This window comes from Leuciscus leuciscus, assembly GCF_965113295.1.
Source record: "Leuciscus leuciscus genome assembly, chromosome: 15".
NCBI lineage: Eukaryota > Metazoa > Chordata > Actinopteri > Cypriniformes > Leuciscidae > Leuciscus > Leuciscus leuciscus.
This window is the reverse complement of record NC_138739.1, coordinates 11,093,641-11,117,604: the sequence shown is the minus strand read 5'-3', so window position 1 is coordinate 11,117,604 and position 23,964 is coordinate 11,093,641. Positions and strand designations below refer to the sequence as shown.

The following is a 23,964-nucleotide window of genomic DNA, read 5'->3' as shown; positions in this document are numbered from 1 at the left end:
CTTTATGTTGTAAACGCTCATAAAGTGTGAGATAAACTAAACATTTAATGTTTGACAGCTGTTTTAAAATAATAATTAAAAAAATTGAATGATCAACATATATTAGGGATGCAAATTAATAAACTTTTGTCGAATTTCGCTATTTTTTTTATTAAAAATATAGGCTATAGCTAACGTGATTCGTTGCAATTCGTAACTGTCAATGTTACGGGACAAGAAACATTACCGACGTTGTTTTCATCAGACATAGCCTAACAGCGAGAGTTTAATTCAATAAATCACGCGAGAGTTTAATTCAATAAATCATAACAAAATAATACATTCAAATTTAAATAAATAATTTTAAAATGATTAAAAGGACAATAAAATGTGTTTGAAATAATTGTTTTATTATTATTAAATTATTACTGTCCCTGGTGCAATACTCCTGTAAGTATGTCGCAGTGGCTGGGACAAACTTTAAGTATCACCTCCACTTAAAAAGATGCAATTCAATCCTGTTTACATGAAATAATTATGCTGCTCCTGAGCAGGTTTTTAGTTATGGACCTGCTTCTATAATATGACAGCAACTCCAGGATGAGCTTAGAATAATTTAACAATTCCAGATCATGTCAACAGTGAAATCCAGATGAGTAATCCAACTGAGTAATTCACATACGAAGAACGGGCCCCAGGTTCATTGAGCGTCTGTTTATTTTGAACGCTGATCAATGTTTAGATGTGAATAAAAGCCTAAATTCAATCTATTCATCGTATGAAGTTATCGTGTCAGGTTCCTGACAGTCTTGTCCGTCTTCTCACAGTTTTTTTTTTTATGTTTCCTTGTTTGTCTTGTGCCTGAGCACATAGCTCTGTCTTTGTTTGTGTTGGCCATGTGCTCCTCTTGTCCCACCTCCTCATTTCCAGTTACCACGTCCCCCTTGTTTAATAATAATAATTAATTATAGCGCTTTTGTCAGGGATGGAAATTAACTTTTAAAAACCAACATGAGGGTGAGTATATGATGACAGAATTTTCATTTTAAAGTGGAGTATCCCTTTAAGCAGTTTATTTAATCCCAAGTCTCAATGAAATACTGACATTTTCTCTTTCTCTCTTATACACGCTTTCTCTCTTATATTTCTCTTTTTTACCTGGATGTGGCATTTGGATGATTCGTGGTATTTTATGGCTTCCAGTTTTACGTTTTTAGTCCCAAAAATGAAACTAATAGGCCCTGTTTACACGAGAACGCTCGCGGGTGAAAACGTAAAAATATTTGATCAGATGTGCCTTTCGTTTAGACGGCGACGGCGTTTTTGGGGCTTAAAATGCAAAAAAGTGAAACCATACTCCAGAGTGGAAATCTTAAAAACGCTCCACCGTCGCGTCGGTGCGTTCACACCGGACGCGCGAGTGATTTCAATGTTAAGTCAATGCAAAGATGTTTTCTCTGCAGACCTCTTAACCAGCTCTTAACGCCTGCGATGTAACGCCACATTTTCTTTGAAGGTGTCCTCCTCTAAAAGTGTCCGCCGTCCGTGTGAAACAGTATGCTATTTTTATTTACCCGCCACGGTGGCCGGTAGGTGAAGCGAGTTTACCCGCCACAACACAAAATCACCCGCATTTGGCTGGTGGCGGGTGCTAATTTCCATCCCTGGCTTTTGTACTCAAAGCGATTTACATAGAAGGGAGAAATCTCCTCAAACACCACCAATGTGCAGCATCATCTGATGATGCGACGGCAGCCATATTGTGCCAGAACGCCCACCATACACCAGCTTACTGGTGGAGAGGAGACAGTGATGAAGTCAATCAGTATATGAGGATGATTAGGAGGCCATGATGGACAGAGGCCAGGGGGCAAATTTGGCCAGGATGCCGGGGTTACACCCCTACTCTTTTTCCAAAGGACATCCTGGGATTTTTAATGACCACAGAGAGTCAGGACCTCGGTTTAACGTCTCATCCGAAGGACTGATGAGTTTACTGATGGATTAGCTTTATGATCTCTTTATGAACTTTTTGAAGTGTCAAGTGGTAGTTGCGTAGCTGTCAATGGAGGGACAGAAATACTGTTTTGTTAAAGTAGCTGAATTAATTTCCCTTTCAGAGTTATTTGTATTTAAGTCTTGCTTGGAACCTGCTTGTAGGATTCGGCCTTCCTCGTATTAGGCATTAGAAGGATGAAAACCCCTCGATAGGCCACTTAACAGATACAATGACTAGGCCCTTCCTGTTGCATTGTGTTCCTCCTGCTATTACATTTACATTTTACATTTTTACATTTATGCATTTGGCAGACGCTTTTATCCAAAGCGACTTACATTACGTTATCCTATACATTTATACATAGGTATGTGCAATCCCCTGGGACCGAACCCACAACCTTGCGTTGTTAATGCAATGCTCTTACCACTGAGCTACAGGAAAGCTGAGCTAATCTTTTCAAAGCTTTGAATCAATTGAACCAAATGTTTCGCAAAATGATTCAATGTTTTGAAGCGTTCAAAACACCCTGCTGGTCAGAACAGTGGTGCAACAAAAACTCAGGCCAAACACGAATAAAACAGCTTTTACAACCCATTGCAAATGTTTTATCGAAAGTAAAATCTATCAAATGGAATTAACTAATCATCTAATACCGTTATATATTAAGTGTCTGAATAATATTATGTTCTTTTATCAATTTTTGTTGTGTTTGTTTCATGGATTGCTCAGCTAAACAGGCCAATAAGAGACTTAAATTATTCCTTTTAATTATACTAATGTCTGATTATAACGTGTTCAAAACTGATCAGAGATCGTGTAAAAACCATAGACATTTATTCAATCTCATTGAATCCTCATGATTCATGGGTTCCTCCAGCGGTGAACCATTGAAATTTCGAAACAATTATGACGTAACGAAACCTATTTTACTGAAATCACGTGACTTTGGCAGTTTGATACACACTCCGAACCACTGATTCGAAACAAAAGATTCGTAAATGTTTCGAAGCTTCATGAAGCAGTGTTTCAAAATCGCCATCACCATGCAGATTAATGAATGTGGTCACTCTGTATTATAAAAAACAAGGATGCTTCCAGAAAAAAATCCTACTTGTATTTTGGTGGTAGCGTTGGACTCTTAAGCATGATCTTTTCGACATGAGTTGAATGTACCAATAGATGCCGTGACGCCAAACCCACTCATGGAAGAACAATGCTGTCGTGTTTACAAATGAGCGCTTATCAGTATCAACTAGACGTTGATTTAAGTATGTAAAGTTTGCAGCATAGACATTAAAATATGTCCGAGAGTTTTACAAACTGGTCTGTTATTGTAGGGACATTGACATTATATTTTCACATCCCTAACCATGATGTGGAACAAAACGAACTGTGATGCTTTACATGTCTGGGCGGTCCTTGGCCAATGAAATATACTATGGTATCAGTCTGAAAGTCTAGTATGCGAGACTACCTTTAGGGCATCCTTTGGACAGTTGTAATGTTGGCATGCTGGCGCCAATTATTTGGTTTGTGAACGAAAATTTTTTGGATCCAAGAATCGATTCACTGATTCACTTGCATGTACTAACTCACATGTTTGCTCACTGAAATCACCCACATTTCGAAGATAATAAATTGGCGAAATAATTGTGCATGTGTAGAATTAACTGATGACCATGTACAAATAAAATGATGTTATTAAAACTAGTTGAATCAATTAAAAATAGACATAAACCAAAACTAATTTGCTGCCTTGAAAATACCATTTTGATGCAGATCGCTGAATTAAAATGATTTTCACAGTTTTAAAATTTTGCGATACCACATCGATCTGGGAGCGTCGCTGGACCCTTTTTGAAATACACACTGTGCCCCAGTAAAATATTGCTGATAAATCCTTCTCTGATGTTGGAGATTACTTTTGAACTGAGAATATTTCGGCATGAGAATGTCCTTTGTGTTTTCTATCTGCTGTTTAGAATCAAAACTAGCAATGCCAGAATAGCGAATGAATCACTATTGATCTAATTAAACCGGTTCAGAAAATGGTCTGAAATTGTTCATGATTCAGTTTGATTCATTCAAACAGTTCACTCAATCTCTGATTTGTTTGCAGAGGTTTCTCACACCGAAATGTTGGGATATTTTACAAAACAAAAGTGCCCTGGATGAGTTCCATAGTTGCTTATAATCCAGAAAACAAACATGCAAATGTCTTTTTTTGCCAATGATGAAGCATATGTGCAGTTGTAGCACGCTTAAACCCCGCCCCCGATGATGACATCATTCAATGCCATTCTAATAACCATATCCTCAAACCTTGCAACACAATATTATATTTTTAAATACTCGAATTTGATTGACCACAATGCACAATTTGCTTTTTCATTTTTTTCTTTTTTATTAATTTGAGGAGTGTTTCAGAGAAGATATGGAAAAGAGATTAAAGTTTAGAAGAGATTTGATTTCAGAATAACATTTTTGTAATATTGGAAAAATGTAGTTCAATCAAAGTAACAGTGTAGCAGGATGACGTTCTCACAGGTCCTTAGCACAAATATGGGACATTGAGTTTGAACAGGGCGTGTCGTTCCAGCAACGTCTAGCTGTAAGGTGGAATAATGAAATAAGTTATTCTGATCATTACAGTGGTGTTAGAATCAAAATAAAATAGATTGTTCAACTTAAAGGGATAGTTCACTTTGAAATACATTTTTGGTATGTTTTAGCTTACCTCAAGGGCATCCAAGATGTAGGTGTCTTTTTTTCCGCAGTAGTTTCAATTTTGATATTTTTAGGTCAAACCGTTCTTCTCTGTCAGTCATATAATGCAGGTCGATGGTCACTGTCTCAAAGAGCATGCACAGAGTCCAAATTAAAACAATTCCCCGTCGTCCAAATTAAACAATTTCCCATCGTAAGTACACATTGATGGCCTAAGACACGAAACGAGCAGTTTGTGTGAGAAAACGAACAGTATTTATATCGTTTTTACCACTTATACACAACCATGTCGAAGTGATCTGATCTGACGTGTGCGCAGACTGGTGCATAGATATATACACACCAGATGTCGCCTTGTCTACGGCAGTTCATTGGAACGAATGTCTTTAAGGCGACATCTAGTGTATATATCAATGCACCAGTCTGCGTACACGTCAGATCAGATCACTTCGACATGGCTGTGTATAAGTGGTAAAAACGATATAAATACTGTTCGTTTTCTCACACAAACCGCTCGTTTCGTGTCTTAGGCCATCAATGTGTACTTACGATGGGGAATTGTTTAATTTGGACGACGGGGAATTGTTTTAATTTGGACTCTGTGCATGCTCTTTGAGACAGTGACCATCGACCTGCATTATATGACTGACAGACAAGAACGGTTTGACCTAAAAATATCAAAATTGAAACTACTGCGGAAAAAAAGACACCTACATCTTGGATGCCCTTGAGGTAAGCTAAAACATACCAAAAATTAATTTCAAAGTGAACTATCCCTTTAAGGCACTTTGTTAAATCCAAATGAGTAATTTCATGTTACTGTATGATGTGAAATTGGATTTTAAATTATAACTGAAAGTATAAAAAAAACAGACTGCATTCTTACAATAAAGGTTGATCTCCAAACAGTTCTCGGGAACACCAGCATTGTTAGGTTCTCCAGCGCACCAGTTGGTATACAAAAACACAGTTCCGTCACTCCACAACCAGTGTCCATCCTAAAGAGTGAAGAGAGTGAATACAAAGAGTGCACTACTGTTGTCAGACTTCAGGAAGAAGCGGATTAAGTTCAGATTTGAAGTCAAACCATCTTCATTAGAAACTTTGCCTTTACTGTTTAAAGCAGAAATGTTAGTCTAGACAAACGAATAGGTCTCTTTAGGACACACAGTTGAACTTACTTGTATTGCATCATGAGCACCAATCCAAGAATGTGTTGAAGGAGAAGGCAACAGACTCAGCAGGAAATCATTTTCCAGTTTATTACGCACAGATGCGAGATTCGCACCAAGACTTTGACAGTTTCTCTAAAGAGACAGATTTTTTCATTGTCAATACAAAACCAATTATTTATTAGCATAAAGCAAAGTCTGCTCTTGATTATTTGCTCAGTACCAGTTTTCTATTTATTTGGAGAAAATAAAGTTCTACTATAACATTCCCACTTTAAAGTAAGTGTCTTTAACTAATATCACTGAAAAAAATTATTTGTGTGATTTACTTGATAAAACCCTCGTTACAATTTGCACTGACACATTTTAAGTTAACTTTACTGCTCTGTACAACTGTTATTATCAAGTAACATCTACTTACTATTGGGCTTAAAATTAGTTTGACATTTAAATTACACTTAACATTTAATTGAAGTACTTCCGTAAATATTACTTAATAATATTTAATTTCACATATAGAATTAAGTAACATCTACTTAAACTTTTGTACATTTAACAAAATTAACTTTTTACTCAGACAATATAACATTGAATTAAACCACACATTTGAAGTGTATGCTTTACTTAGAAACATCTTAATAAATAATACAATAGATATTGAATAGATTACATATTGAATCTACATAAAAGAAGTATCATGGCACCCGAACACCTCAATACAATGACGGTAACATTCGATAGATCGTTTTTTAGAAAATTAAAATTGAACCAATTCAATAGAAAATTCAATAGAAATTCAACCAAAAGTAGAAAATTAATTCAGATGTCACAAATGGCAAGTTACTAAACCTAACAACAAAAGCGATGATAAAAAGGTGTGTAAATACAGTTGGAAAACAATGAAAAATCAACATTATTAATTATTCATGCCCCAGTGCATGATGGGAACACCAGTATTATAAAAGTTGAATAGGTTTTACTTAATTTTATATTGTTGATATTTAAGATTTTTTATTTCTACACGCTTGAATTGAGTACTTATATAGAATTGACTTTGTTTTGTCTTGCCTGAGCTAACTTTTCCATGTAGAAATTACATTCGTTTTTTTCTGTAGCATTTACTTCACCAGAGAATCATTTTTTATCAGTTTAAATTAATAATTTGATACAATGCACTTATTGTGTACATACTGTACATGTCTTTACATCTGTCTTTTAGATGTAATTAAATAACCCTAATATAAAGTGTGACCAAATCATCTTGTTGTAACACATTACCTCTGCTGTGAGCCAGATAGTCGATTGAGAAAAGTACTTGTAGCATCTGAGTCCAAATTGTATCCATCCAGGGGGGCATCTTCTGGTTAAACGAACTGCATCCAGTCCATTAACATTTCTTGTAACATTCACTGCAAATAATGTTTTAATTTGTATTTATGTAGCTTATTTTATGTTTTTGTGATTATGCATATGCGTACTTTATACACTGTTAACCCCTTATTAATCATGCAAATATTAGTCAATGGAATATTGTACATTTCCAAAATGTTTTTAAATAGCAAGGGTTTTTACAAATAAATGTCTTGGTTACCTTCTGTATTCCCCATGGAGAAGATGATGAAAAGAAGCACACAACTTTTCAGCATTGCCATGATGAACCTGAAATGAATAAGCAGGAAAAGTTAAATGTCTGCATGCACTCATATGCTGCACACTGCCATTCTCAACGCATTTAAACACAAAGCACAAAAATACTTCAGGAAGAACATTTATTCAGAACTCACTTTGGTTGTTAAATTGTTGCCGTCAGAATCTCAGAGGAAGATTTTGTGAAGAGCCAGAGCCTGTGTAACACCATAACATTCTCATATCTGTTGAATTAAGATGGGTCATATTTATACACATAATATCAGACAACAACATCCGGGTGTCCTGGGCAAAGATCAAACTTTATCATTTCTGGCATATTAGTTATAGATTTATAGTATTAATTAAGAGAGGTCAATGTGCGTGTCTTGATTTCCTGTTTGTGTGCGAGTGTATCAGTGTTCAAGGTCAAGTTCTTCACAAAAAAACAAAAAAAAACATGAAGTAAAATCTACTTAATTTTTTCTTTTGCAAGTTTTTGCACTCATATTTTTTAAGTAAATGTCACATGTATGGAATTAAGTAAATTCTACTTTATTAAGTTAAGTGAAAGTAAAAAAGAAAATAAGTAATTTTTACTTTGAAATACATTTCATTCACTCAAACAATAACATTGAATAAAACCACACTTTTAAAGTATATGCTTTACTTACAAGCATCTAAGTAATTAATACAATAGATATCGTGTGAGACTCCATATCTACATAATAGAAGTCAGGCGTGTGAACGCAGAGACCTCGATACTTGGTAGATAATACACAATGACGGTAACATTTGATGGATCGTTTTTGTGTTTGAATGTGTAATTTTGAGTAGAAAGTAAACTCCAAATGTCACAAAATGGCAAGTTACTAAATCTAACAACAAAAGCAATGAAAAAACAGTGTAAATACAGCTGGAAAACAGTGAAAAATCATCCTCACTAATTATTCAAGGCCCAGTGCATGATGGGAACAGCAGTTCAAATTACATCAAATTACTGAACAACAAGTAATTTTACTTAATTTTATAACGTCGACATTTACGCTTTAATTTCTACACAATTGAATTGAGTACTAATATAGAATTTACTTAGTTTTTTCATGTAAATTACATTGTTTGTTTCTGTAGTATTTACTTCACCACAAAATCATTTTTATCAGTGTAGTTTTTGAGTAAATGGGTCATTTGTTCACCCAAGAGGACGTTTGACCGACATGTAACGCAACCAGTCACAGTTTCCTTTGTTCCGTATCATGTTTAGGGGACATCCAGTTTGAGGAAATCCGTCAGTTTGAGGAAATCCATTCTATATGTCATAAAACCACAAGTTACTGAACATAACGACGATACGAGATGGCCAAGATAGATGGCCTAGATAGATAGATAATGATTAACTATTCTAAATAACTATATTTATTTATACCAAACATTTAATAACACACCTCTTCATAATATGAAAATCTTATTTTCACTTTAAGCAAAGTGCTAAAAAAAATTATTATATCTATATACAGCCTATATACTGTTGCTATAGTAACGGACGCAACTTTAACCTGCTAGAACAGGTGTTACGGTTTAACTCTTGCGTAGTCGTATTCAGCTATCATTTTATCTTACCACTAAGAGTTCTCCTAAATGTTGGTAAAAGTTCTTATTTAAGAGTTTTGAGCGTTGTTTGCTCTGGCGTTCTGAGCGCCGCCAAAATAAAGGTCCGTCGCGCCGTCAAAATAAAAGTCACCGTGCTTGTGTCACTCCCTTACCCCTCCTACCAGTTCCTATGGCCACTTGGCCAGTGCGAACGCAAACAGCAAAACCGAGTTTGGAGGAGAGTAGTTCTTAGAACTGTTTAGAAGTGGACAGTTCCTAGAACTAAGTTCCTGTAACTACTTGGTCGGAAAGCGGCTTATGGGACCTTTAAAGAATGAAGGAGCTTCTTTCATCATGTACTTGTGTCTTTCTGAACAGTTTTTACTTTATTTTTCCCCCACACTTTTTCCCCCAGAAGGCCACGCCCCCTGTTGTGATTCTGTTGAAGCTGTGCTGCGATTGGTCGTCACTACGCTGATGGATGTGGCTTCTGCGACTGCTGTTGTTCTTCTGGGGCCGTATTCACAACGAATTTTAAGGCTAAAAGTAGCTCCTAACTGGCGAATTTAGGAGCAACTCCTAAAAATAATGGGCGTGTCACTCGTAACTTTAGGACTCCTAATTTTTTTGACTAAGAGTAATTCACGAAGCATTTTAGCCCTAAAAGTAGCACCTAAGCCTGGGACAGCTTAAAAGAAGTCGAGAGGACTCCTAACTCACTAAGACCTATTCACAAACCGCTTTTTGTGGCATTTCACGTTGCGATGTTTTGAAATGCGTATGCGGCGGCAACAGGAGCTTCCAATCGCGAGGGAACAATTTTGCATTGTAGGCATAACTAGGGATGCAATAACGCCACCAACAACCAAAACTAGGCTACTCATTGCATGTGATTTAATTGTAACATTTCATTGTGAATCAAATTAAAATGTTCTTCTCTTTGCAAACGTAGGCAGAGGCATATAGTGACAGATTAATTCAATAATGTTGCAAAGATACTCTTTATTCATTTAGGCTATTTATTCAGTTATTCATCATCTTCCGTCCTTCACACTACTTGTGTAGCGCACGCATTCTCAGACCTGTCACCTGTCACTCATCATCGTAGGAGAGGTGTTTGGAATCATTTACGCGTTACAATCATCAGCCAATCAAGGTTGTCACTTCAGTCAAGCTCGTGCATGAGTAATGACGTCATCCATAGCAACGAAGACTCACTCTTAGTTTAGGAGATGTCATTTTTCTTTACTAAGAGTAGGTCTGAAAGGCGTTGTGAATAACTTTTAAGGAGAAAACTCCTATAGCTAAAATCTTTTAGTGTGATTTAGGAGTACTCCTAGTGGTAAGATAAAATGCTTTGTGAATACGGCCCCTGGTCAGTGACGTCAGAGCTACAAGAGGTTAACAGGAAAAAACAGAATAGATGTCATAAATATTGTGGCATATAGGCCTATTACCGGTTTAAACTATGCATGGTCTGATTGTTTAGTTATTGAAATGCTTTAGCCTACTCTGAACTTGATTGTAAAGGGTTCATTACTCGAATATGGTGTATTGGACCATTGGGCCAGTATTCTTGAATATTTCATTTTATTCTTTAATGCCATCCATTTTATATTTCTTTGTTAACTGCAGTGTTCAAGGTCTAGTTCTTCACACAAAAAAAAAAAAAAAAAAAAAAAAAACAGAAAAAAAATAAACAGTAAGTAAAATCTATTCATTTTTCTTTTGCAAGTTTTTGCACTCATATTTTTAAAGTAAATGTCCCATGTATGGAATTAACTAAGTTAGGTCAAATTAACAAAGAGCATAAGTACATTTACCTTGGCCAGTTAGAGTTTGTGGAGTAATTTCTACTTATTTCAAGTTTACTTTGCAATACACTGTTTCAGGTACATTTCACTCACTCTTTGTTTGTAAATTTTACTCAATGTAGCACTGATTTCCTCAAAGGGCGTCACTTCGAGGAAATCCATTCTATATGTCATAAAACCACAAGTTACTGATCATAACAAGGATAACATAACAACAACAACGATAAGATAATATAGACTAGATGGCCTAGATAGATGGCCTAGATAGATAGATTTCTTGAAAACTATTCTATTCTTTAAGAGTTCTCCTAAATGTTAGTAAAAGTTATTATTTAAGAGTTTCCTCTTAAAACCTATTCACAAAGCTGCTGAGACCAACATTTACTAAGGAATAGAGAGAAATCTTAAAGGTCCCATGACATGAAAATTTCACTTCATGAGGTTTTTTAACATTAATATGAGTTCCTCTAGCCTGCCTGGTCCCCCAATGGCTGGACATTTTGATAGGTGTAAACCAAGCCTTGGGTATTTTTGAGAAAATGAAAGCTCAGACGGGTGAATCTAGAATCTTCCCTTTATGTCGTCATAAGGGGAAAGGTTACCTCCCCTTTCTCTTCTTTGCCCACAAAGAGAATTTGTCCCGCCCATGAGAAAATGAGCTGCGCAAATGCAATATTGTTTTTTCCTCGAGAGACATCATGGCTTGCAAACGAGCGAAGCATGGCAGTTGCTCAGTGTTTGGATGTACAAATTAACACAAAAGTATTTTTTTAGTTCCTTCATCTGAGCCTCTGAAGAACCAGTGGGTTATGTGAATTTCTGATGTGTAATTGTTCAAGTTCAGACAGATAATCTTTCTCTAAAAGTCGTTCAATTCTGTTTATGTATCAGTAAATCAAGCCAGTGACTAAACGATCAACTTCACATCGTTTCTCTTGGTAGGATGAAAATAATCTTATTTAAACTGTGATTAAAATACAGAAAGTGATCAAAGAACAATCCCTTTCCAGTCGCCCAAGCTGTCAATCACACAGCGCGAGTTTATCTGGACACTTGCCAAAACTCGTTATGAAATCAATGACGCTGTTACGCTGCACAACGAAGCTCTTACTGTACTTACCTCATGTTTGCATTGGTGAAAGCATTAGTGAGGGTGCAGAAACTGTGTTGCAATGATAAGATCTTCATTCACGCGATCAACAGGCTATCATCTGCTCAATGCTTATCACTGCAACCTTTTATGTGATGGGAATAGATCTAATTACTTAAAAAACTTCTCACAATTGTTGTCTAGATAGCTGTAATAGTAAAAAAAACGTATAATAGCTGTAATAGTAAAATTTTCGAGAGAGTTCCACATGTAATGCTAGCTATTTCATATGCAAGCATGTCAGCCAATCACAGTGGGCGTTTACACTGAAGTCTCTCAGCAGACACGGCCCTTCAAACAGAGCGTTCAAATCAGAGGCTAAAATCAGGCTAGGAAATAAGCCTTTTATTTCTAAATTATTAAAATTTTTGATCTTAAAAACATACTAACATTATAAGGGCACCCCAGGAAACATTATACTACTGAAATTTGCTTATAAATTATAATTTTTTGTTGAATTCTGCAATCTCTCAAGATGCAGACATTTAAGAGGCACTTAGCCTACATTATTAAACCTTTATTTGAATATGGAAACATTTTTATTTTAAAATATTAATTTGAATATGGCAACATGATACCTCATTCTACATTTTTATTTTAAAATATTAATTTGAATATGGCAACATGATACCTCGTTCTACAATATTTCTATCACTGAGAGACTCCTCCCCCATCGAGATGGTCCTCACTGCAGAACACGAAATCCAGGGGGAGGAGTTGGATCCAGATCCAACTCCTCCCACCTTACATATACCTAAACCTACCCATCTCCACCCCCCTGATCCCTAAACCCACCCCTAAACCTACCAATCTCCACCCCTTAGATCTGGATCCAACTCCGCCCCCTGGATCTTGTGTACTGCAGTGAGGTGCTACTGCCCCCATCAGCCAATCACTGTGGTCATAGTTAGTTATTTACTCACCCACAAGTTGTTTCAAACCATTATGAATTTCTTTCTTCTGCTGAACACAAAGGAAAATATTTTGAAGAATGTTGGTAACCAGACAGTTGATGAACCCCACTGACTTCCATAGTAGGAAAAACTACTATGGAAGTCAATGGGTTCCATCAACTATATATCAGCTTGTGAGCGTGAGGCACAAACATGAGCCCAGCACTTCCCATAATGAAATAAAGACTTTTGAATGTTTTGTTCATCAGTAACTTCACGCATTCAGTCGCTATGTGATAGCTCAACATGAAAAACTGTGTTAATGATAAATCAGCTGATTTTCTGACGTGAAAGTCCAATGACAAGTATTTTATTGCCGTTTTTGTTAAACAAACTTTTGCTAAACAAACTTTTGCTATTGCAAGTAATGAAATCTCTTATGTTTTCATCTTTACATTAATACCAGCATCATGTAGTGCAAATGTTTAAATAATGGACGTATTGCACAGGCTTTTTGAATAGACAAACAGCTCCATCTGTTTATTTGGTAGTATAAAACTTCCCAGTAATCCCGACCAGCTGTGTCTGAAATTGTCCCTTATACCTTTAAATAGGGTATGGATTGCTGCTGCTTTCACTTCTAGCCATTCAGCTAATCCCGCTTTTTTGCCCATTTTCGTTTATCCGGAAGTGATGCGATACCAAGATGGCGATGGCTGGCTCCGCCCACTTTCGGCTTAAAAAATGCTCTTCAGAAACCTACGGGTGACGTCACGGACACTATACGTCCATATTTTCTTACTGTCTATGGCTCCGAACCACTTATTCAAAACAAAAGATTTGTTTCGATTGTTTCGAAGCTTCATGAAGCAGTGTTTCGAAAATGCCCATCACCATACAGATTAATGAATGTGGTTACTCTATATCATCAAAACAAGGTCAAAAGTCTCAGAAGTTGAAATGCTCTTCCAGTCTTTGATCCCGTCTTTAAAGATGTAATATCTGTAATGTTCATGATGAACAACTTTGACTCTTTTATTATACCCTTAAATTATCATTTAGGGCGGCCTATGTATGATTCATAGCTGTTTATCAGTTCAATAAGAAATATTCAGTTTTCTGTTCAATTCTACTGGGAATTATTGGTGTGACAGTTTTACACTTGTATTTGTGGGGTCGCTGCATACAATTATAGCCTACTACAAAATGAAAACAGCAACATAACTAACATGAAACATAAAATGAAACATTCAAGAATACTTATCGTATCGTTTTGGCCACCAGATGGCCCGATACACCAGGTTTGAGTAATAAACCCTTTACAATCCAGTTCAGAGTAAAGCATTTCAAACACTAAACAATTAGACCACACTCATTTTAAAACAATATATGCAATATATGTCACACTATTTATAATGTATGTTCTGTTTTCTCCTGTCAGCCTCTTGAAGCTCTGACGTCATTGACCAGAAGAACAGCAGCAGCCGCAGAAGCCACGCCCATCAGCGCAGTGACGACCAATCGGAGCACAGCTTCAACAGAATCACAACAGGGGGCCTTCTGGAGAAACTAATGAAAGAAATGATAAATTAAATTGAGATTTTCAACAAGCTGACATTAGTCTCTGTCATGACCTCAAAAAGATCTTGTTTCGTGCTCCACACAATAAAAAGAAGGTAAAAACTGTTCAGAAAGACACAAGTAAATGATGACAGAAGCTCCTTCATTCTTTAAATTAATTCAGTGAATAAATGCTATGATATCAGGGTTGATATCAACTAATATCATCAGTGCTGTGGTACCTGCACATGTGTGACAGAGTGTGTTGATGTCCAGATGTGTGGTCTGGTTGCTGATGGGATTGTTCAGCACACAGCTGTAGGTGTTTTTATCCTGATATTCCACCTCCAGAGGTAGAGAGAGACTGATGCTGAGATCACCTGCGCTGTAGAAATCACCAACACTGGGAGAGTCTTTTCCAAAAGAACACCGACACACTCGCTCATTGAATACAGTCTGAACAGTCATATGGCAATTTATGTAACTTTTAAGTCACTCTAGAGCAGTGGTTCTCAAACTTTTTGCAAGTACCACCTCAGAAAATATTTGGCTCTCCAAGTACCACATATGAAAATACAGTAACGTAGTAGGCCTAACTATTCAGCTACAGTTATGCACAGCTCAAAAATTAGGCAGTTTTATTTCTTATAAGAATATTTATTATTGTCAGCCACTTTAAACATTGTAAAAACACAGTTTGAATATTAACACTGAACTGTTCTGCTTACATACAGGTAAACAAAAAACTTAAATAATGATTAAATTCAAATGTATTGCACCTAAAAGTGAAATAAAAACTGTAGGCTATTGTACTTAAAATATTAAGTAAAAAAAAAAAAAAAAGTACTGTAGGCCTACACAGGCTGTGTATTTATATTTTAAAAAAATCACGTACATTTAAAGAATTCTGGCTAACCCCTGCAGTTTTTCAAGGCGAACGTTATTTAGAACTTACCACTTTATTGTTTCCATGGTGACACGTCATTGCTTGTCATGTGACACCGCAACCATCACGTAATCCGCGGATTATCCACAGCCCCCGCTGTAATGCTTCTAATTGACTTAACTTTTCTCAGTTGAATCCATCCGCTGTGTCCATTTCTTTTACTGTCTATGGATATAACCGCGATCTGTGCATCACGTTTGATTGCACGTGCGAAATTCAGTGATTCCTCTGCGTACCACTAGAGGGAGCCACATACCACACTTTGGCATAGTTTACACTGCAGGTGTTGATGCCCAAATCTGATTAGTTACCTTGATCCGATTTTTTTGACCGTCCGTTTACACGTTCTTTCAACTGTGTCCCATATCCAATTCATGTCTTTTACACTTGCACTTGCCATACTATCTGAAACAACGCGCATGCTTAAAGGGGTCATATAATGCCATTTTTGTACAAGCTAATATGATTCTTTAGGGTCTAAATTAAAAGTTTGTAATTAAAAATTCTCATTAGTATTGTAAGAAAACACTAATTCTTTTACCTGGTCAAAAAAAGTTCTGTTTTCAGCACGCCGTTTAAGTGCATGTGTCTTTAAATGATAATGAGCTTTGCTCACCCCGCCCCTCTGTTCTGTGCGTACACCGTTTGTAATAACACAATAACCATAACGCGTTGTTCATTATAAACGTGGGATTATGAATTATATTGAGAACGTCGTACATAGAAAACATGCCGTAATGTACCCTGAGTGTAAACCTTAGCCGCATTCATCGTGAAGCGTGCTAGCGATTTGCAAAGATTAATATAAAGATTAATATAAAGGTTAATAAAACATTACACTCACTTCTTCTTCTGGAGGTGCAGCAGGAACACGAATAGTTGGTACCGATCCTTTTTTCAGGAGCAGCTTCTTAGCAAAACCAGCTTTACTGACCCTCGTTTGTAAAGCAGTCTGGTGTGTGAAATGATTTGCGCAAACATGAAAGCATTGCTGTTGATCGTGGGGAATATTCCCTTCGAAAACAAAACTCAGCCACTGCGTCTTCAGCTGTACGGATTTAGGAACATCAAAATGACTGCTGTGTTTGTTATTGCACCGAAGAACAGAACACCACAATCGCTTAGATGCCATTCTGCTCATAGACAGTGCTCCAGCGTATCAACAATGCGGACTATGATTGACAGCTCGCTCACGAGCGAGGGCGGGTCTGTGTTGAAACGCTGCTGTCAATCAACAGTCGTGGGAGGGGCGTCCGACCGTGTGACGTCACATGGTCGAACGGCTTGATTTGAGGTGGGGGAAAACATATAAGAAGATTAAAAAAAAAACACTGGATGGATTTTTATCATTTTATGATGGTTGTGTACAGGCACTGCCAACACACATTTCAGTACAATCAACTTGTAAAAGTGCATGTACTGTTATATGACCCCTTTAAAGGGTTAAATTATCTTGCACAGATGGACGGACAAGAAACGACAAGACGGACAAGAATTTTAAAGTTTAAAATACAAGACCAAAACAGACAAAAAGCCCATAAGTCACATGACAAAATAGTAAAAAATAAATAAAAATAATGCAAAACTTGTTTATATATTTAAATTAACCCAAACTTGAGTTGTGTATTGTAAGGCCCGCTATATTGGTCCAATTGCCGGCTCGCCAATACACGGGGAAGGTATCACGTGTTCCTGTCCTTTTCTCATGCGGAGTATTGGTTGGTTAAATTTGCAATACATTAATCATGTACTCACTCGTTAATTCATCTGACTCCATAAATGAAAGGTTTTAATAATATCTGTGCCTCACTAAAAGTGAGCGAATGTTTGACTATTCCTTTTAACCATTAAATAAACAATGTCAAACCCAGTTGGAATAATCACATTGTAGCAATTTAATATTTCAGATATCAGAGATCAATTCCACAATCAATTCAAATATCTAGAACATGGTTATACATTGGTTACACCAAAGAATCTTACCCAGCTTGTACCTGAGATAGAGAGAGAGAGAGAGAGAGAGAGAGAGAGAGAGGGAGAGAGAGAGAGAGAGAGAAACCACCTATTCAATTCCACGTCCAGCCAAGAAGAAGAGACAGAGAGAGCCAGAACACCTTCCTTTATCCTCTGACCAGGTGAGAAGGGGGATGGGGTGAGACCACCCTCAAATGGCTTCTATCCCACAGAAGGGGGGTTGCCTTATCTGGCATTATCTCTAAACCAGTTTCCTATGAACTTCTATAAACCTTATTTCCTTTTATTTTATCTATCTGGATCTGAGATATCTGTACCACTCACTTTGAGACATTTCAAATGACACCAAAAGCGTAACAGTCAATGTTGAATATTCACATTAAACCATGTTCTTGGGTGAGTTCCTAGTTTCTGAGAGGAAGAAAGGCTGTATTGGGGGAGGTCAAATGTTAATCAGCCAGCAGGGCCCTTTTGTCCCATAAATCAGGCCTCAACCAGTATTTTCAGTCTTACAGTTTCCCTCCTTGATCCCGTGGGTCACATTCCGATGAACACTTACGGGGTCACAGTAAGACGTTTGTTATAGTCCTTGAAGATGTAGCACAAAAATTGTCTTTGCAATGTTGGCATCTGTAGAAGCTCAGTGGGCTGTGTTCACCTGCAGAACACCTGTTCCCACCAGGTGTATAGCTTGAGTCCAGCGGGTGGATGAATGCGTTCAGGTTCTCTTCCTGTAATCCTGTGACGTGAGCAAAGTTCATAGAGTCAATCTGGACCTTTTGTGACTTGTTCAGTTGACGTGTCATTCTTTCATGGAGAAACTTCCGCTTCCCTGGCACCTTCTCCACGGTGATGATCTGACCCTTCTTGACCAACCCTGTCACCTCCAGCGGTACGGTTGTCTGGGCAGACCTCAGTGGATGAAGGGGTTCTCCTTTGGTCCACACGGCTTTGTGTGCGACACCTGAAAAGCATCTTAAATGTCCGCTTCACGATTGAGCACATATGAACTTACAGTCGTAAGGAAATGCATAGGAACGCATAATGCAATAAGGAAAAATCATGTCTCGTTCAATGTAAAATACCATGTTCATGTCAGCAATTGTGAGTGGTACGTTTGGTCTCATTAATTACCTGATTTTTAATTACCACGTCAATAGTACTCCTATAGAGGGTCAAGGAAGGACAAAGGAAGATCTTACAAGCTCTTACCCTGTTTCTAGAAACATTTAAATAAATGGCATTCTAACAAAACAACCAGTGCTATTTTGGTGTAACCAAACATAGAGATTCAATTGAATTGATGTCCAAATACATTGTTGCAAGTAAAATGGACAATATACAAATATGCAGATAAGTTTCAGAAATGTTTTTCTGAATTACTCAAAGGAAATCAAAATAAGTTTCAGAAATTAAAATCAAAATAAGTTTCAGAAATTAAAATCAAAATAAGTTTCAGAAATGTTTTTCTGAATTACTCAAAGGAAAAATGCAGAAATCAAAATAAGTTTCAGAAAATTAAAATCAAAATAGGTTTCAGAAATGCAGCAAGAGGTCGGTGTAAACCAATCAATGGTTTTGTGTTTGTGTGAGAATTTTTTAGAATGTCAGAGTGTGTTTTTGTCTGTGAGAGTGTTTTTGTGTGTGTGTGTGTGTGTGTGTGTGTGTGTGTGTGTGTGTGTGTGTGTGTGTGTGTGTGTGTGTGTGTGTGTGTGTGTGTGTGTGTGTGTGTGAGAGAGTGTGTTTGAGAGTGTGTGTATTGATCTGGCTAAGTCACAGTCGATGACAGAGTTGAATTGTAAATTTTTGTACTTGATTGAATTGGTCTCACTTCAGATTTATCCATTTTAATTATGTTTCTGTTATTAGTGGTAAGTTGAGAAATCAGGGGCCCTCTGATCTTCCAACTCCCACCAACAATCATAGAGTTTGAAATTTAATGGCAGGTCTGCCTTAGAATTTGTCTTGATTTGTGACTGCAGCCATTCAGTTGTTCATGTGTGTTACATTAGTTAGCAGTTTGTTGTGAATAGCGTATGCTATTCTCTGTGTCTCTGTTAGACCATGATCATGAGATCAGCTCCACCCTGTGTGTGTGAAGCTATCTGGATCTGTTAGTGTGAAGATGACACATCTTCGTCTGATGTGCAGTGTTCAACCTGGATAGACCATCTACCCCAGGTGATGATGCTGTGAGGGTATAGTGATGGAGGGGTGTGTTCAGTGTTCATGTCTAGGAGATGGGTGGAATCTAATCGATAACAATTGTGTTGCAAATTTCGATCCAGTTCTAAACTGGGAGGCCATATTTATGCAGTAATGTGATAGTGTGACGTGTGAAAAGGCCTTTTATAATGTCTTTTCACCCATCTCCCGAGTCTCAGGTTATGTTCGAACAATTCCGCTGTCCTGGATTTGCTCCAGGTGGGCTCCACCATTTTGCAGAAGTAGCCTAAGCCTGAGACAGAAAACAGAGGAGAGCGAACCACAGATAATTCCAATATTTCAAAAGCATTAAATTCAGACGTGTAGAATTCTTTTACTTGTTAGCAATTTTAATTCCAGATGTCACATGAAACCGAGTTTCATTGACCACGTCTGAATTGTTGCTGTTGTCTCAGTGTGTTGTGACACCTGAAGCTGCTTTTTCAGTTCAGCCTTCAGTCCGCTGCATGTGCAATGCATTCACACATTTTAATTTGTGCAGATATTTTTTGACCTGCAAAAAACTGTGGTGCTTCTTTCTGCTGTTTAGCATTTCACACCCTCCTCGTAAATTTACTTATCTACTTATCTTATCAGATTCAATTCAGTTGGTGCACCCCAGTCAAGGATTATTTAGCGTGCTATTACCTGTGCCACACTCCTAGCCGTGTTTTCTAACGGTGAAAAATAAAAGCATACTCCGCCCCTTTTTGGCACTGGGTAGCACACAAATGAAATTCTGTTTCAGAAATTCAATTTTAATGATGAAAGTCACACTTCTCCAATTATTGTCCTGCTCGGCGAGTGTAATATAATGTTTATTATAATTCATGTTATAATATAATTATATTCTTTAACAATACAAGTCAAATTATATTGTTTTCGGTCTCTGGACCAACTTAACGCATGGTCAAATCTCTACTTGTTCTCATGTCAATACATTTGAATATTAAAAGGCCTTTTGGCTCAGGGCTGATAAGATGTACATTCGCTGTTTTTCTTTTTCCCTTTGCTAGGTTTCAAATACCTTTTCTTCTCATTTAGTCTTTTTAAATGGCCATTATAACGTTTGATTCTTCTATTTACTCTTACTTTATATTTTTCCGTTTATAGATAAGGAAACTATATCGCTTTGCAGTCCTTCTCCTAAGGATGCACGACACAAGTGGTCAGTCCCGAAGATCAGAAGCTGAGGCAATGGCTAAATATCTAGGACGTTGCCGTAATCCCAACGCGCAACAATCAAAGATATATTCAGTAGCCCTCTTGGATGCCCTTCAGGAACTCAATTCAACCGTTTTCCAAAACTATTAAATTAGAACAGAAGTCATCGGAAGCGTCCAAGCTAGGTTAATCAACCAGCGTAAAGCTGATCCTAGTCGGACTAACCCATCCTCTCATCCAAGTCGCCCGCACACTTCCTGATATCAGCTATTAGCCGTCCCGTCGCCAATCTCTGACACAATCTTGTGGAAACATACGAATCCGTTAATCTATTTTGGAAAAAACAAATCTCAGAGTAATTCAGAATACATTCAAACATAACAATATTTCGTTCTCTGAAGCCTTAAATATGAAAAGGTTTTTTGTTTCAGGATTAATGAGATGCGTTCACTGTTTCTGATTTTCAAATTCATTGTGAATCACATTATAGCCATCAAATTCAGCACAGACACACGCGTTCACTTCAGTTAACACAGGACACATGGCCTAGAATACAACATCTACAACCCTTTTACCTAAGTGTTCCAAATACACCCACAGCAAAACAATAGAATACAACATCTATATCACCTTTGCCTAAGTGTTTCAACTACACTTACAGTAAAGCAATCCTGTGTTTAAAGAATAAACTTTAAATTAGCCTATGTGCATGTTGTAGCACAAACAACCAAATTGTGTTCTATGTGCACGATGTGTTAAGAACAATTTCAAATTTGAAAATGCAGACAGGTTCAATGAATTTAGATGTTAAACTATTAAGCTATTTGCTATTGGGCTGCTACCCGACTAGCAAATGACGCTAATAGCTGAAGGCCTTGAGCATCCAAAGTTGTTAGGTCAGTAAGAGTTTTAGATGCATTTGAGCTTTGGTTACTTGCAGAGTGCTGGTTTTTGTCATTAGATCGTGATTGTCTGCGTTTTATGAAATAGGGTGGAGGTCTGCCTCTGCCCAGTGACCAACACTTTTCCTCTGTATGGCCTGTTTTGTGACAGGAATTACAGAATCTGTTCAGTTTGCCACAGTGTGGCTTTCTGAATTCTCCTGCAGATGGAGGATCTTCATGACATTCTAACACAGCTACTTCATCATGCATTTGTTTCCGTGACTCAATTCTTGTTGCCCAGTTAACTATACCTTCGAATGTGTTTTGTGCTGGAGAAGCACCACACATGAGTGATTGCTGTACACGCGGCCCTGCATTTGTAAGCAGGAATTCAAGGAGAATTACATTGTTGTGGTTAACACCCTCAATTCCAGAATACTCCTCAAAAAGTTCAAACATATTTTCTGCATATGTCTCAAACGATTCTTCAGTACTCTGTTTCCGATTGAAAATCAATTCCCATCCAACAGGACTACAACCACGCAGCTCGCGAAGGCATTGTTTTAGTCTATTCAAGATTTCGCTCTCAGGCTCATTTTGATGCATTGACTGCACAATGGTGCCTGTCATCAAAACCTGTGGTATCTTATAGTTCAGAACATCTGGAATTGAGCTGATAACAATTTGCCAAATATCTTTTGGTTCGAGCTGAAATGCATGTTTTAGACTAACAATGTGTCTCCACCATGGTTCGAATGGCCCTTTTAAAGGGAATGGTCCGATCTCTGCTTTAAACAAGCTACATTCAGTTACTGTTAAAGGACGCCGAATGAGTGACTCTGTGCCGTTTGGGTGCTGTATCACCTTAAGGGCAGAAACAGGCACTCTTTTCATAACTTTATCACATGCTTCATCTGTCTGAAAAGATACAAGATTATTAGAGCAGGCTGCCTCATCTAAGAAGTGTACATTTTTTGCCCAATCGCTGTTAAGCTTGTTGGGAGACTTGCTTTTAGCATTTAGCTTAGCCTTAAGATCTGCAATGGTGTCTTTGTGATTTTTACACTTTTTAGTCAGGGCTAACAGCTCAGCTAGTAATTTATCTAGCTGTGTTTGAAGATCTTGAATCTTTTCCTCAGACTTTTGTGCCTCTGCATTTTTAGAATGCACTTCTTCACATTTAGCATCCATAAGCGAAGATAGAAATTTTGTTAACTCATTTAGCCGTTTATGACTTATGAAGTTTAAAGCCTCAATTATTTCACCATGTTTTGATTTCTTCTGTTTACTACCCACTGTTTTCCACCAAGTGAAAATTTCATTGTCAATAGCATCCATGTTAAGACCTTTTCTACTGAGTTTGTACAGTGTAGGCTGAACCTTTTCGGCCCATAATGTAAACAGGACATGATCAGTACACATGATTTCACAATAATGGGCTTACAGTTAATTTTCCCAGATTTTTGACTAGATGGTCTTCTTTCTAAAAAAGATCTATCTCCATCCCAGCATATCAAATACTTTAGGGGTTTACTTCTCAGAGGAACTTAAATAAGCCAAATTAAATTGAATTACTTAATTTAATTCCATCTGTGTCAAAGTTTAAGATTTTAATGGAATATAGAGTTTGTCAAGATTAGTTTAGGTTTAGTATAGGATATTAATGTTTTCAATGTGGCTTTTGGGCCTACCAGTCAGCCAAAACATGGTTTAAGCGTTTGGACGCAGCATGGCTTTAGCCTTTAGCATTAGCCTTGGGCACAGCCAGGGCCGGTTCTAGACATTAGGAGGCCCTAGGCAAAATTCATGTTGGAGGCCCCCCACCCCCAATAAAAAAACACTTGAAACAAATATGATTCCTAACCTTTTTATTTATACAACATTTCATTTTAAAAGCAGTATATTTTTACTTACACAGTACATAAGTTTGGACACATTACTATTTTTAATGTTTTTGAAAGAAGTCTCTTATGCTCATCAAGCCTGGATTTATTTGATCAAAAATACAGAAAAATAATATAGTGAAATATTATTAAAATTTAAAATAATGGTTTTCTATTTTACTATACTTTATATTTCTGTGATGCAAAGCTGAATTTAGTGTCACGTGATCCTTCAGAAAACTTTATAATATTCTGATTTATTATCAAATGTTAGAAATGGTGCTTAAAGGAGAAGTTCACTTTTAAAATGAAAATTCTGTCATCATATACTCACCCTCATGTTGTTTCAAACCTGTATGAATTTCTTTCTTCTGCTGAACACAAAGGAAGATATTTAG

General features: G+C 37.1%; 2 protein-coding genes across 2 annotated transcripts in view; both read right to left on the bottom strand.

The window, feature by feature from the left end:
* Window positions 1-23,964, bottom strand: part of LOC309474957 (uncharacterized protein) — a gene marked incomplete at its 3' end in the record, with an annotated part of 239,061 nt that overhangs the window by 171,584 nt on the left and 43,513 nt on the right. The window lies entirely within an intron of this gene.
* On the bottom strand, window positions 4,358-7,786 carry LOC309476297 (ladderlectin-like). The gene is made up of 6 exons (XM_082139586.1): window positions 7,662-7,786; window positions 7,469-7,536; window positions 7,156-7,286; window positions 5,887-6,012; window positions 5,592-5,703; window positions 4,358-4,587 (listed from the first exon to the last, which is right to left on the bottom strand). The coding sequence occupies exons 2-6, from the start codon at window positions 7,527-7,529 to the stop codon at window positions 4,520-4,522; spliced, it is 498 nt and encodes a 165-aa protein (XP_081995712.1). The 5' UTR covers window positions 7,530-7,536; window positions 7,662-7,786; the 3' UTR covers window positions 4,358-4,519.

Bases quoted from the DNA above. Each gene is read 5' to 3' on its own strand.
- LOC309476297 (XM_082139586.1), bottom strand. From the start codon at position 7,529: ATGGCAATGCTGAAAAGTTGTGTGCTTCTTTTCATCATCTTCTCCATG. The intron at 7,287-7,468 runs GTAACCAAGACA...CATTATTTGCAG, and splicing joins CTCCATGGGGAATACAGAAG to TGAATGTTACAAGAAATGTT. The intron at 5,704-5,886 runs GTAAGTTCAACT...TTCACTCTTTAG, and splicing joins GTGCTCATGATGCAATACAA to GATGGACACTGGTTGTGGAG.